At 39.2% G+C, this 14,659-nt stretch overlaps 1 protein-coding gene across 4 annotated transcripts in view; it reads left to right on the top strand.

The window, feature by feature from the left end:
- The window catches only part of fndc3a (fibronectin type III domain containing 3A), an 82,604-nt gene that overhangs the window by 51,721 nt on the left and 16,224 nt on the right, over positions 1-14,659 (top strand). For all 4 annotated transcript variants that reach the window (XM_065281642.1, XM_065281639.1, XM_065281643.2 and 1 more), the window contains 11 exons: positions 2,813-2,871; positions 6,308-6,477; positions 6,749-6,808; positions 7,574-7,712; positions 7,812-7,865; positions 8,000-8,124; positions 8,250-8,424; positions 8,791-8,877; positions 12,546-12,684; positions 13,091-13,159; positions 13,254-13,372. In XM_065281642.1, coding sequence (XP_065137714.1) covers positions 2,813-2,871; positions 6,308-6,477; positions 6,749-6,808; positions 7,574-7,712; positions 7,812-7,865; positions 8,000-8,124; positions 8,250-8,424; positions 8,791-8,877; positions 12,546-12,684; positions 13,091-13,159; positions 13,254-13,372 — 1,196 coding nt within the window. The remainder of the gene's footprint in view (positions 1-2,812; positions 2,872-6,307; positions 6,478-6,748; positions 6,809-7,573; positions 7,713-7,811; positions 7,866-7,999; positions 8,125-8,249; positions 8,425-8,790; positions 8,878-12,545; positions 12,685-13,090; positions 13,160-13,253; positions 13,373-14,659) is intronic.

The following is a 14,659-nucleotide window of genomic DNA, read 5'->3' as shown; positions in this document are numbered from 1 at the left end:
GAATGCGGTAGAAATTTTCTAGGACCACAAGAGATTGTGGTTTTACAACGGTTAAGGGGTCCTAGGACAGAGTCATGCGGGATGCCTAAAATTTTGGGCAGTCATACCACAAAACTTTGTTTTTTTGTGTCTAGAGGCTTATTGCTTTCATAAAACACCCACAATGGCAAGTAATGTATTGGACACTGAGGTCACCAACTTTATTATTTTAAGTCACTTTGACCTAGAAACGCATTAAGGGGTGGTTTCCTGGACACGGTTTAGATTAATCCAGGACTAGGCGGTAGTTACTTTAGGACAGGGGTGCCCAACCCTGTTCCTGGAGGTCTACCGTCCTGCAGATTTTAGCTCCAACCCCAATCAAACACAGCTGAAGCAGCTAATCAAGGTGTTCAGGGTTGCTTGATAATTACAGACAGGTGTGTTGGGGCTGAAGTCTGCAGGACGGTAGCCCTCCAGGAGCAGGGTTGGGCACCCCTGTTTTAGGACATTTAAGTAGTTTTTACAAACATACTCTACAAAAAACAATACTGAAGACAAAACAATGGCATTGATATAAGTTAAAATAAGTTATTACAAGGGGTTTTAAAATTAAGGCTGCTAAAACATCCATTTTAGTCTGGGACTAGGATAAACCCTAGAGTTTTATGCAATAATGGAAATAAGGGAAGTCCTAGCCAACATTTTCAATATTAAATCTCAGGAGCGTTTTGAAGAAAATTACTAAATAATATAATTAACCATAGACTTTTGGTATTGCACAGATGCAGAATGATACAAACATGTAGAGAGGCTTTTTGATCACATTTTATACTTTAGTTAAATGTTACATATCATGAAAATCTGACTTTTTCCATGTTTAAGTGCTATAATTGTGTCCCCAGTGATTTTATTAACCTAGAAAATGTGAAAAAGATCAACCCAGTAACTTAGTTTTGGTAAACCATTCTCTGCAAGCATGTGAAATAGGTCATTGAAATTGATGTCAGAAATTATCCAACTAGGCACTGCCATTTAGTGCAGAGATCAGCTCATTTGCATTTTAAAGGACACACCAAAAAACGGCACATTTTTGCTCACACCTACAAAGTGGCAAATTTTAACATGTTATAATAAATTATTATTAATTGTTATATTTTATAATTTTTTATATTTTGAGCTAAAACTTTAAATACATACTCTGGGAACACAAAAGATTTATTTTACATCTTAAAAAAGTCTTGTGAAATGTCCCCTTTAAGGACTGTTACCTGTTTTTACGTTAAAATTTGTAATCATTTGGTTTAAGGCTTAGAACTTTTTATTAATGAAATTGAATTAGAAAGATACTTCTGCAGCCAACATTGATAAGAAGACTTATTACAGATTACTGCACAATTTAATTGACATGTGGGCACAGGTGGGCACATTTTAAAAACAGCTTCCAGTGTGTCTCATCCAGAACGATTTCACAGCTGGTGCTGTTCTATAAATCACACGAATTTCTAGTTTATCTGATTAAGAGCCGAACTTACAAATGACCAGACAATTGCATATTTATCACATCTCTCTCTCTGTCTGTTTGTTAGCACCCAGAATTACTTTCGCGAACAATCGCTGATCGTTTTTCAAAGTGTGATTATTGCGATCAGATATCAGCAATAGTGGACATCAATAGTCCCTTTCACACATACAGTCTTTACTGGTAATTTACTGGTAAATTGCAGTTAACATGTCATGTGTGAACAGAACCTTTCCGGTAAATCAGTGCTCCCAATTTACCAGTAAGACAGGTTGTAAGATTAACGGTAATTTGCCGGTAAGCGCTGTGTGTGAACGAAAAATATAGCATTACCGGCATTTAGATGACGTCAGACCGCGCTGACAGATCGGGCGGGCCAATCAGAAAGTTTTTTATACAGGTGACGCGGTTTCCCCCAGACTGTTTACGGACGTTTCCACACACATGTTGCTTAAAAGTCGAGCACACCTGAAGTTAACATCCACATTTCTTCACCAAAGTTGTTTAAAACAGCTTACCATCTAATTGCCGACGTCCTTAGCACACCATCTGTGAAGCCTAATGTGCAAACGCGCAGGTTCCATTTGACGCCGCCTAACGCAATGTTGTTTGGTCACGAGCAACTTCGCGACCGCTTGCCACAGATGTGAAAACAACAAAATACGGACCTTGGATATTAAGTCATAACCCGCCGTTTACAAATACGACACGGACGGAGCTCGCCGGCCGCGCGCCACAGGTAACTTCCGCTTTCTCTCCGAGTTTACCGGTATTTTGATACTGATGTGTGAATGATGTCTTACTGGTAAAAAGACGGAACGTCACTGCATGTGTGAACAGCACATTTTTGTATTTACTGGTAAATTCATTCTGGTAAATTCATGGTAATTTACCAGAATTACTGTGTGAAAGAGGCTATTGACACATCAAATTCCTCATCTAATTGTCTCGTATCTCAGGTTGAAAGTAGTAAGGATCTAGGAGCCAGTCGGGAGGTGTAAAAGAGCTCCCGGTTTTCGGGCCCTGTGTAAACGACCGAGCCGCTTGTCTTGGCTCTCATTAGCTCCTTCAGCTTTAGGCTTTAGCACATAACATTAGCTGTAATTACCTCTACACTGACTCGGTCATTCATCACTGCTAACTGACTCTCAGCCTGAAGAAGCTCGGCTGTAACTACTGTATGCTGCCTCAAGTTAACGTGCAAACTGAAAATAAATCCCTCTAATATTTGAGTAGAGACATTTTTGAATCTGTCAATAAGTGGGTTGTCTCATGCAGATTTTCTGTCATTTGTTTGTTTTTATTGTCTAGAACTGGATGAAAAGGCAAAGGCTCTTCAGGAAAGATTAAACTCTATCTGCAAGCCAGTGGTAAGGAAATGTGATTTTATTTGCATTTATTCTTTAATGTATACGGTACAGGTCCTGAATTTTGGTGCAGAATTTCTCACATTTGTTATGATTTATAATGCAAAAAAAAATGCCCACAGACTTATATTCACTTTTGTGAACGTTTGTGAATGCATGTTGTAAACAGAAATCATTTACACAATTGCTTTTAACCGTGCACGGTTGCAAGGACAAGGTGTTTATACATGCATGTTTGCTGTTGCACTACTCTTTGATACGAAAGGCTGTGACTCAAGTATTTGAGTTCAAAAACAGCACAAACTAGAGGATATAAATCGTTCAGTGGAACAACCTTAGCACTTTAACAATTAAAATTTCACTTTATCAATCCCAATTCAAAGGCCTTAAAATTGGGACGATCTTCAGCCGCTTCAGTGACCTTCAGTGATTTACATGTTAAGTCAATGCAAAGATGCGAATAGGCATCCTGCAGCGCGAATGGCGCAGAAGGCGCATTTCGCACGAATTGAGTGTTGCCTCGGGAAATGTGCGAGTTAAAAAATCAGAATTTTAGCAAATTTCCGTGTCGCGTTAACCAATCAGGACCTTGCTTTAGTAGTGATGTGATTACAGGAAGCAAGCGGAGTCGCAGAAGCCCCTCCCATGACGCGAACTTTCGCGTGAATATCTTGAATGACTAGAATTTCACGCACGGCTTTCACGTGCGAATAAAGCGTGTAACTCAAAATGTTCAAGCGTCCAACTACGCGCAAATAGCGCGTTTTTGCCGCCTCTACGGCGGCTGGTGTGAATGCACCATTAGAATGCAACCTTTGGACGTCGCAGCTTTCGCACTCGGACGTAGCTAATGTTAGAGCTTAATATAAGAACATGGATATAACGACAATCTTTTATGTCTTTATTAAAAATAATTTTTATTAAAGGTGAAGTTGATTCTGAATCCACGTTTTAACTTTAGTTAGTGTGTAACGTTTGCAAAGTATTAACGCTTATTCTTTTTGCATTTGCAAAGTATTAACCCTAAAGTTTAATGCAACCGGAGATATTTGCTTTAATAGAAATTAGGGATGCGATGATAAATGCCGATATACAATAATGATACCTGGCCGATAACGATTTTAAATCACGCAGTCGGTATTATTCACAGCTATTTCATGTACTACGGCTTTTGATCAGTAAGTCCTTATCAATCTGAAATCACTGTTAGTTTGAGTTGTTTATAACAAGCAACACTCGTCAAACCTAATCATTATATATATTCTTTATTACCATAAAAATACCTGAAAAGGTTTGCAGAACAGAAATATAATATATCCTTAAGCCATTTCCTGGAGCTGCGTGTCTATGGTTCTTTTTTTTCGGCACATGTTGATTTTCTGCACGAGAGCGCCCTCTGGCTTTTGGATGTAGCGGAATTTCACCATAATTCTTTGAGAAGCATAGCAAGCATCATCGGCCGATATATCGGGGCATCCCTAACAGAAATCACTTCTAAAATACTACAGGGAATGGCTGGATTGCCTACAACTAAGCCTCTTCCTGGGTTAGTGACATCACAAACCCCAAAATTTACATAAACCCTGCCTCCGGAACACGCAGCAAATGGGGCTTTTGGAATGATTTTGAATCCTATGTAAATAAATAGTTGTAGTTTAATTAGCAAACTTTCCATACTTTACTTTAAAAAGCTTGGTCGTTTTCAAATGCAGAGTTACAAAAAATGACCTGCACACCGCCACGCAAAATGAGGTCTTGCAGACTAAACGAGCATGACCGATTGCCCACTCCGCAATTACGTTATTTTCACTATGCGCACCAACACGCACATCCGGATAGGGCTGCGTGATAAATCGCATTTGATTGTCATTGCACATCTTGTCAGTAAAGTCGGTTTCTTGATTAGTAGTAAATCGCCATCACCTGCTTTCAGATGAATCGGCATTTACTACACAGAGGCGTAGTTCACTGATAATTGGGGCAATTTTGCATTCATTAGTGTGGACTTATATCCTGCGATAATGTATGCTATATGGCTCAGCTTGTACGTGACTACGGCTTTGTGTAGTAAATGATGCTCCATCTGAAAGCAGGTGATGGCGATTTACTACTAATCAAGATATCCGCTTTACTGATGAGATGCCCATGACTATCGCATGCGATTTATCGTTAAGTCGTACATACAGAGACGTCAAGTATAAACAAAGCATAATGTTGCAACTGATACCAAGTCAGATTAGCACTTCTGTTAATTTTTAATTTCTGAGTGTATCCCTAATCTCAGCCAATCTCGATAATCTAAAAATGCAAATATATCTCATTTAATTTGGTTATATACCATACTATTTCTATAACTATTATTACTTAGTGGTTTTTTTTCGATGTGCCGTTAGGTCTATTCTATGTCAACAGTTTTTCTAATGACCTTCTTTCTCTTGTTTCTCAAAACTTGACATCTATGCACAATTGCAGTCCCCAGAATAAGAATGGTAATAGGTCACATGTTTAATGTGCCATTTATGCTTTTGATTCATAGAAAAACTAAATGGCATTGTGCGAAGATCTGACTCAGTGCCGTTTTTATCTACAGTGATTGAAGACTTTTTTAATATTGCATCCTGCTACACTAATTCTGCTCCTAGACACTAATTTTGAAGTTCAGGAAGTATTCTGACCTCACTGATCATTAATCCTTAACCAAGATATTTATTGTCACAAAATTTTGCCTGGCCAGACTTCCAAACGTGTCGACTTAATTTGGGTAACTCGTCTTCAGAAATAGATGTATTACTTCCACTAAAAAGCACTAAGAGGGAGCAAAGTACACAAGTACGGAGGAGATAATTGTGACCCTTGAAGCACAGATAAAGAGATTTTTGGCCCATTTAGAAATTGGCCCACTAATTCATGCCAACTTGAGTTATTCTAGGGCGAAAACCGGAAAGGTACATAGTCATGCGTTATAACTAAAGGAGACGGTTGTTTCTCAACCGGAATAAAGTTAAAAATATTCCCTCTTGCATAACGGAAGTTCTCTTCGTTCTGGAGGGGAGCACCACGTATCATTAAAATAACTGAAGCGTCTCCTTCCGTTGACTTGAAATGAGCAGATAAGTGTTGTTTCCATAAAGATGGGTACAAGGTTAAATATACAGTCAGTTAGCCAGGAAGCAGTTAACCTCCAGTGAAATCAGCTGAAAGAATGGTGTGAATGTTTTTAAAGTGCAAAGAGGTAAATGGTAGAAATAGGGCATGATGTCTGTGTATTTGTATTATGCTCAGTAAATGAGGACCTATATGGGACACCTTAAAACCAGCTGGACAGACCACATTTTTTAATTTTTTATGTAAAAATTTCATTCAAAGGTTGAAATAGGAATATTTTTTTCAAAACCGCATATATAAAATGTGCACTTTTTGTGTTGTGATGCATCCACAGGTGACAGATATTCAGGCCAGAGGGGTCAGTCTTAGTTGGGTGGCCCCATCACCGACAGAAAGCGACGAAGAACCCAAAGAGGCAGAGGAAAGCCCCGCGGAACCAAGCTTCACGTATGAAGTCTCAGTCTCATACAACGGCAAGGACGGGAAGTACAAAGCCGCCTACAGGTGCGAGCGCATGCTGTGTAGAGGGTTTCGGGCAAGAGGCGGAGACTTTGTCTGCGCACTTCAGGAACTTGCTGTTGTTTTAATGTGGTTTGCTGTGGGGTTTCAGAATTTAGCGATAGACGGAGGTCAGTTCCAGTTCAGCTGTTGACTGTTTCCTGTGACATTTGCAGCTGTTCTAAGATCAGAAAGATGGATGAATCTTGATGTTTTGAATGTTGGCCTATAATGCAAAGATTGTCTTTACTTTACTTTGCTTTCTTTTCTTTACCAGTGGTGCGGAACTAAGTACATCTTTACAAGACTTACGACCAGCAACAGACTACCATGTCAGGTTTGTGTCCAACACGGCCAGTGTCTTATACGTTTGATCAGTTATAAGAAACAGTTCATTCAGAAATGAGAAAAAAAATCATACAAAATTCTTTGGTTAGTCTGGTTAGTTTTTTGTGTCCAAGGTCATTTTAACCCCCCACACACACCATTTTGATTTATTTTTGATTAATTTAAATGAAGAGCTTGAAAGTTGACAATCATTCATTCGGACAACAGGAAATCATAATTTTAGCTATACACTTTAAGACACTTTTTATTACTATATTAAATACTTTTAAAATACTATATTTTATGGTCTGAAATATATTGGTGATATATGGCAATGATGAGTACTAAAATTTTAACATGCATGTTTACATGTGCATATATATTCATTTAAATGTTGAAATATTTGATATTATATATAAATACAAAATTAGGGCTGTCAAAAGATTAATCACGATTAATCGCATACAAAATAAAAGTTTGTGTTTGCATAATATATTTGTGTGTTTATTGTGCGTAATTATTATGTATATGTATGTGTATATATTACATTTACATTTACAGAATAGCCTTTAGTGCCATAACTTTCAAATCGTATTTGTTCAATTTAAACATTTTTGACATTAAGAACCAATGACATGCAACATCCTGGAACTTGAGTCAACTAAGAATTCAAATTTTTGTGTGAACTGTTACTTTAACCCAGTTGCTTTAAGTTGGGTTTATCTTGGTGTTTTAATAGTGTGTAAGTGTACTGATACAGTGTTGTATGATTTAGGGTCCAGGCCATGTGTAACTGTTTACAAGGCGTCCCTTCAGAGCCTGCGAGCTTCACCACCCTGAGCTGTGAGCCCGACATCCCCAACCCACCACGAAAAGCTAGTGGTACCAAAAGCAGCCTCGTCCTGCAGTGGAAGGTGGACACGTGCACACAATCACTTTAACTATTTCACACCTATAAACATTTTATTATCTTAAGGCTGTGCTGATCATTAAAGGAAATGCTTTTTCTTTAGGCCCCATGTGATAACGGTTCCAAAATCCAAAACTATACCCTGCAGTGGGATGAGGTACTTGTTTTTTCCAGTATTTCTGTAAAATTGGTTATGATCTACGGTAGTCATTTTTTTGTGATTTATGATGTTTAAGTGAGATTTCTGTGTTTGTGTTATTTAAAAAATCCTGTTCACTCATCTGTGTATAGGGAAAGGGGACAGGTGTTTTCGAACAGTGCTACTACGGCCCACAGAAGCAGTACAGGCTCACCAAACTCTCGCCAGCTTCCAGATATTCTTTCCGCCTAGCAGCCAAAAACGACATGGGGGTCAGGTGTGTATCCAGTGGACTGTGTCCTAGTGTTTAGTTCCAGCCCTTAGGCGACGTGTGCGTGGTGTGAGAGCGAGGAAAGATAATTGTGTTGACGGATGTGAATGTTTTTCCGTGTGTCTCCATAGCGAGTTCAGCGAACCTGTAACCATCATGACGTCATGCAGCGTGCCTGCTCCCCCCCTCAGCCCTGAGTTGGTTCAGCCCGGGGTCACATGGCTCTGTCTGCGGTGGAACAGACCAGCCGGCTCGCCCAAAGAAGACGAAATAGGCTACGTGTTGGAGATGGAGGAGGAGGGCTCAGTAAGTGCTCTCAGGTCACACACGTTCACAGATACAGGGCCAGTGATGTCAGGCAGATCAGACGTGTTACCCGTGATTAATCACAAAGCATTATTTGTTAAGAAGTGGGGATGATTTGATTTCTTTGTGTGTGCTATGATATATTAACATTAGAAATGTCTTGAAAGTCTTTACTTTAGTTATTTTTAAACCATTGTATGTGAGTGTTTCACAGTCCAGAGGAATCTCTTCATTTGTAGTGTTCAAGGTTAAGGGTTTCAGGTCAGTTATGTTGATCTATGTACACATGTGTATGTTTTGTTTGGATCATGGTTCTGGGTTTCAGGTGAGTTGTGTTGATCTATGTGTATGTTTTGTGTTGTACAGGGTTATGGGTTTCAGCCCAGTTATGATGGTGATGAACTCACACACACTGTAAGAAACCTACACAGGAGCACCACATACAGGTTCAGGGTAAGAATACAACAAACATGCTCACAATCATTCTGTCTCTATCTTTCCTCCTTTTTGTCTGTCTGTGTCTGTCTTTTGTTCTGTCTTTCTGCCTGTATGTTCTCTGTCTGTTTTCTTTTTCGTTTTGTCTTTCTTTCCTTCTGTCTTTCTTTCTTTTGTTCTGTCTTTCTTTCGTTTTGTCTGTATTTCTTTCTGACTGTCTTTCATTCTGTTTGTCTGTCTGTCGTTCTGTCTGTCTTTCCTTCTGTCTTTCTTTCTTATGTTCTGTCTTTCTTTTATTCTGTTTTTCTGTCTAACTATCTTTTTTCATTATTTCGTTCTGTCTTTCTGCCTGTATGTCTTTCTGCATCTGTCTGTCTTCATTTCTGTCTTTCTGTCTGTCTTTTCTCTTTGTCTGTATTTCTTTCTGACTGTCTTAGGGCCCTATAATTTCCGCGATCACGGAATCGCGGAATTGGCTAATTAACACGGAATCTAGTATTAACTCGGAATTTCACGGAATTTTACATATTTTGAATAAAATTATGTTTTTGTGTGGGAGACGAACGTATGTCTGGGGAAATGCAGACCGGGGAAAGTAAATCTGGGCGACACGCCCCCTCCCGTCGTTTCAGACCCCCTCCAAAACACTGAAACCATGGCGAAGCGGCTCTCCACGACTCTGCTTTAAGAAATTCGACGCGAAGCACTTAGTTCCGAGCAGGTCTCACATGACTTTTATGTGACCGGAGAACTGTTATTTTGTAAGTTTTGTCAACACTTCGGTTCACGGTGAGCGCAAAGATACATGCACTCTCTCATCCACGTCTGTCTCACTGCACCTCTCACACGTGCACGCGCTCTCGCATCTGTCCGAAGTGTGAACACAAATCCTCATGTATTTGTTCAGTTTTATGCATTTCAAGCGAGCTGAGGCAAACTAACTATCCCTCACATTTATAATATAATCATCTGCATCATGGCGCCCCTCTCTGTCTCTCTTTCGCTCGCACGTGCAAAGAGCTACGCGCTCATGCTGTCCTAAGTCAGATCACTATCCTGTGTATGTTTGTAAAGTTATATGCATTTCAAGCGATTGTGTATAAAATATGGATCGCGTTCCACTGGACCGATGTGTTTAAGGCACTTCTGAAGGCACCACTGCTTTGACACCTTGTTGTAGCCTCCTGCAACAACACTAAACAATGCATTAAATTGAGTTGTGTGTGTGTGTGCGCACGCGTGCGCGTGTGCGTGTGTAAATGCATCTTTTATAGTCATTAAGTAATCCTGTTATCCAGTTTTTCCCAAAATCATTTACATTTTAATCATTAACATTAAAGGGACACTCTTTTTATGACTAAAATAACAGTAAAGGGTAAAAAATATAATTGCCAAAAATTAAAACGGATAAAATGGAATTTGCAAAAATTAAAACGGAGAAAACGGAATTTGGGAAAAAATAAAACGTAATTCGGGAAAAATAAAACGGATTTTATAGGGCCCTACTGTCTTTTTTTCTATGTGTCTGTCTGTCTGTCTTCCTTTTAGTCTCTATCTTTCTTTTTGTCTTTCTGTCCGTCTGTCTTTCTCTCCATTTTTTTCTTTTTTCTGTCTGTCTGTCTGGTTATTGAACATTTACTTAAAGGGGACAGAGAATGAAAAACCATTTTTAACTTGTCTTTGTTGAATAATGGTAGTCTACCCGCATTCACAAACATACAAAAAGTGCTAGACATGCTAAACATCTCAGTCTCATAGAAATTCCTCTTTTAGAAATGTCAGCCAGAAAACGGACAATTATCTGAAAAACTGATGCTTATGACATCACAGGCATCTCACTGCCCCTCCACTTTAAAATAATTGGCTACATTTTTTGAGTGGCAGCAAAGTCAGCCAATCAGTAATGAGATTGCAAGTTAAGCCAGTAGGGGGAGCCAAATAGGTACAAAACCACTTGTTTAAAATCCCCCACCCTAATAGAGCTATCTGAGAGAGGTTTTTAGGAAGCTTCTAAGGCATTACAGACCCAAACAAAAACATTTTTGTCTACATGTCACATCACAGAACAAGGATAAATACCCTGTTCAATCATTCTATGTCACCCTTAAAAAACATGGATAGTAGGCTGTTTAGTTTTCGTTTATAACAGTAGGCTAGGCTAAAAAAAATATTACGAAAGGTCAGACACACATCCTGCATCATAATTAAATTAACCTAAAACCTCTAACCTTACACCTGAAATGAGAGTTTCCTTTAAAAAACAAAGCAAGACGCTTTGTCGAATGTCCCCCTTTTTTTTGCTGACGAGTTTCATTTTCAGATTCTCACAGCCTTATTCATTCGAACAGTCCACATGTAAACGCCTTCACGTAATCAACACCCGCGTGACGTCGACCAGCTTGGGGTTCGGTGGAAAAAAATCTAAGGTTCGGCCGAATCCGAACCCCGCCAAAAAGCTCAGTATTCAGCCGAATCCAAATCCTGGTATTTCTTTTTGTCTGTCTGTCTGACTGTCTTTCTTTCTATTTGTCTGTCTGTCTGCCTTCTTTTCTGTCTGTCTTGTCTTTCTCTCCATTTTGTCTTTTTTCCATATGTCATTTGGCCTGTATGTTCTCTGTCTTTCTGTCTGTCTGTCTGTCTTGCTTGCTTGCTTTCTCTCTGACTTTGTTTGTGTTTGTTTGTCTGTCTGTCTGTGTCCTTTTCTGTCATTCTCTTTCTCTGTCATGCAAGCATTTCCTTTGCTCTTTCTTTCGTTGAATTTTTTTCTTCATAATGTTTATTTTTTATTTCTTTGTTATCGGTCCTCACCGGCTGCCTGCAAAGCTGTGGTTGATGAGTCTCTGCTCTCTGTTGTCTTTAGAGACGACTGATCATAATCGTGTTTCCAAAAACAAAAGTGTATTAATGCGATCAGAACTGCCGCATGTATCCTGATGAGAGAGGCTGATTACCTGCGAGACCACTCGCATCCCCAATTACAGCCAATTACTATAACACATGACAGAGGAACTAAAATCACAACAACACGGCCTCATTCTGTCCTTTGGACAGTATATTTCAGTAGGATATCAATTTAATAATGGTTTAAGGGTTTTTAAAGTCCCTACGGATTTGTAATCCCTCAACAGGCAGTGTTTGAGTGATTGTCAGGAAGACTGTGTCCGGGTCATATTTTTTTCCAAAAATAGAAGGATAAATATATATTATATTTTAAATTAGAATAGTAAAGGCCTGTTTTAGGGCCATTAACATTTTTACTTTTTTAAGTACAATCTATGACACAATTCTCATTACTGCAGTATGCCCAGATGTTTAATTTTTTAGGGTTTTTTTCCCAATTCTCATTACTCCTAATGATGATTCTCATTAGATTCTCATTACTGTAATACAGCAGAGAAAATCACCCTATCCAGGTGAAATAATTATTGTTCTTAATTAAAAACAGCATACTGTACATTTAAAGAAAGTGCAACCTTGATGTATGATTATGAAAAGCTTAAATAAATAGACCCTCAACTGTCTGCTGCATTGCATTAATGAGAATTAGGAAGCGTGCTTGTCATAAAAAAAAAATTTTCATAAGATGTCCTAATACAAGAGATCTCACAGTATTACCCTGTTTGCTCTGGTTTTGAACTAATTTAATACTTCACTTATTTCATATCATCACATTTGTGTCATCACAGGTTATTGCCTATAATGCAGAAGGAAAGAGTAACCCCAGCCTTGTGTCCGAGTTCACCACGGCCCCTGACAGACCGAGCTGCCCATGCAGGCTCTCAGTGAAGGGAAAACCTCACCCGACAAGCTTCCGCCTGACCTGGGGTCAGTTCAATACACACTGAAAATGACTGCTCTTTGATTGGTTCTTGCATTGAAAATGCATCTTAAATGCCCTCTTGGATACCTTGTTTTGGCCAAACTCCAAGGCAGCGTTGCATGCATCCTTAGTAGTTAGTGCAATCCCATAATGCACAGAGACAAACTCAATTACATATTTTCACCTGAAATGGCAGTCAGAGAGGTGAAATTTTTATTATAAGGTTTTTTTTACTCCGTATTAAAGATTTAAATTCAAAGGAGTTTTTACAAAGCAGATTCAAGTCAAATTTTGCAATTGCTAGGCCAATTTTATACACTTCATTAATTTATAAAGTTATTGGCTTGAAGTATTTATAAGTCTATTGACTTGATGTACTTGTTAATAGCAATGATGTTTTTGTCTATTCAGATCCTCCCAAAGATACCGGTGGTTCAGATGTAACAAAATACATTGTGGAGCAGTCAGATGGTTTAAGTGGTACGTTTCTTTAAGATATTTCTGTGTTCCTGCACATTCTCTGTTCGATAATGTTGTTATTATTATTGTAAGTCATTGATTGTGTGTTTTTCAGGTTCCTCCTGGAGTCAGGTGTACAGCGGTTTGGCAACGGAGTGTGTTTGTGATGGTCTGAGCCCAGGATGCTCATACCAGGCCAGAGTCCACTGCATCAGCGCGGGAGGAGAGAGTCCAGTATGTAACGCACACCTTCTTTTTTAGCTGCACTGGTTTTGGTTTCACCATTTATTTTTTTTATGAAAAATTAGTTGAAGAAAATGATGTGCAATGTCTGAAAACGTTTTTATTTATGTTGATTTAAGGTTGTTATAGTTTTGCTCTGAAGTACGGTACCGGTGAACTGACACAAAGCAACTTATGGTGCTTTTCCATTGCATAGTACCCCACGGTTTAGTTTAGATTGGGTCGAGTCAGCTCACCTCACTTTGGCGCGGTGGTTAGCTTTTCCATCGAGTTTAGTAGCACTTCGCAGTGGGAGGGATTATGGGGTGTCATGCTATTTGCGCTGCCTACTGCTGTGACATCATATAAGTGAGACAAGTGAAATGTATTTATTTCTAAGTCCGCCACAAAATTAAAATTGGCCACCACAAATAGATGTTTGCACATCGCGTTTATCACTACCTCTGTCTCACACAACAGTTTCTGTTCAAACACCCATGGCGTCAGTTGACGGCGCTTCGCTGAGCCTCATTGAAGTTGCATTTAGGCAAATATAATGCTGACGTGCTCGTCGCGAATGTGCCGCCACAAACTGCAAGTCTGGAATAAACTGTTATGGTGTTCCTGATTCTCAACCTGTGGATGTTTTCATCGCTAAAAGGGAGTTTGGGAACTTATGGCAGAGCACAGATGACAACATGTTTGCTCGAGACCGCGCAAGCTTGCACTAATCTTTTAGATTATAGCGATGACGCTGCAGTGATGATTCTCTTAGACCAATCAGTGATCTACAGTGTTTTTGTGTCATGTTTGGTATCAGTTCGGGTCGCTTGGAACCCTAACCCTAAGTGGTACGAAAGAAATGTAGCGGGTACTACGTACTGTACCCAGTGGATAAACTCCCAATCCGACCCTAACTAAACCAAACCGTGGGGTACTATGCAATGGAAAAGCGCCATAAGTGCACATAGAGATTTGGTGAGATAAGTGCACAAAAATGTGTGTTTTTTTATTTACAGGTCTAAAGGACTATTTTAAAAATATCAAAGTTTTATGTTCGCAGAATGCTTTACAATATGTAGGATGATTTTATGTAGCAAAAAATGACTTTATATACACTGGGTCACATATATACATTTAAGTAGTTGTATTAGGTGTAAGGGACAGTTGGTTACATCATCTACAGGGTTTCATTAAAGTGGGAGACCACAGAGTGCCGCAGGGTTGACGTATTTTTGTAGTATCCCGAAAGTCAGCAGGACACTGGTTCCCTCTACAAAAAGCCCATACATTTTTTTC

This window comes from Paramisgurnus dabryanus, chromosome 8 (genome assembly GCF_030506205.2).
Source record: "Paramisgurnus dabryanus chromosome 8, PD_genome_1.1, whole genome shotgun sequence".
NCBI classification, from domain to species: domain Eukaryota; kingdom Metazoa; phylum Chordata; class Actinopteri; order Cypriniformes; family Cobitidae; genus Paramisgurnus; species Paramisgurnus dabryanus.
This window is presented reverse-complemented; position numbering and strand designations above follow the sequence as displayed.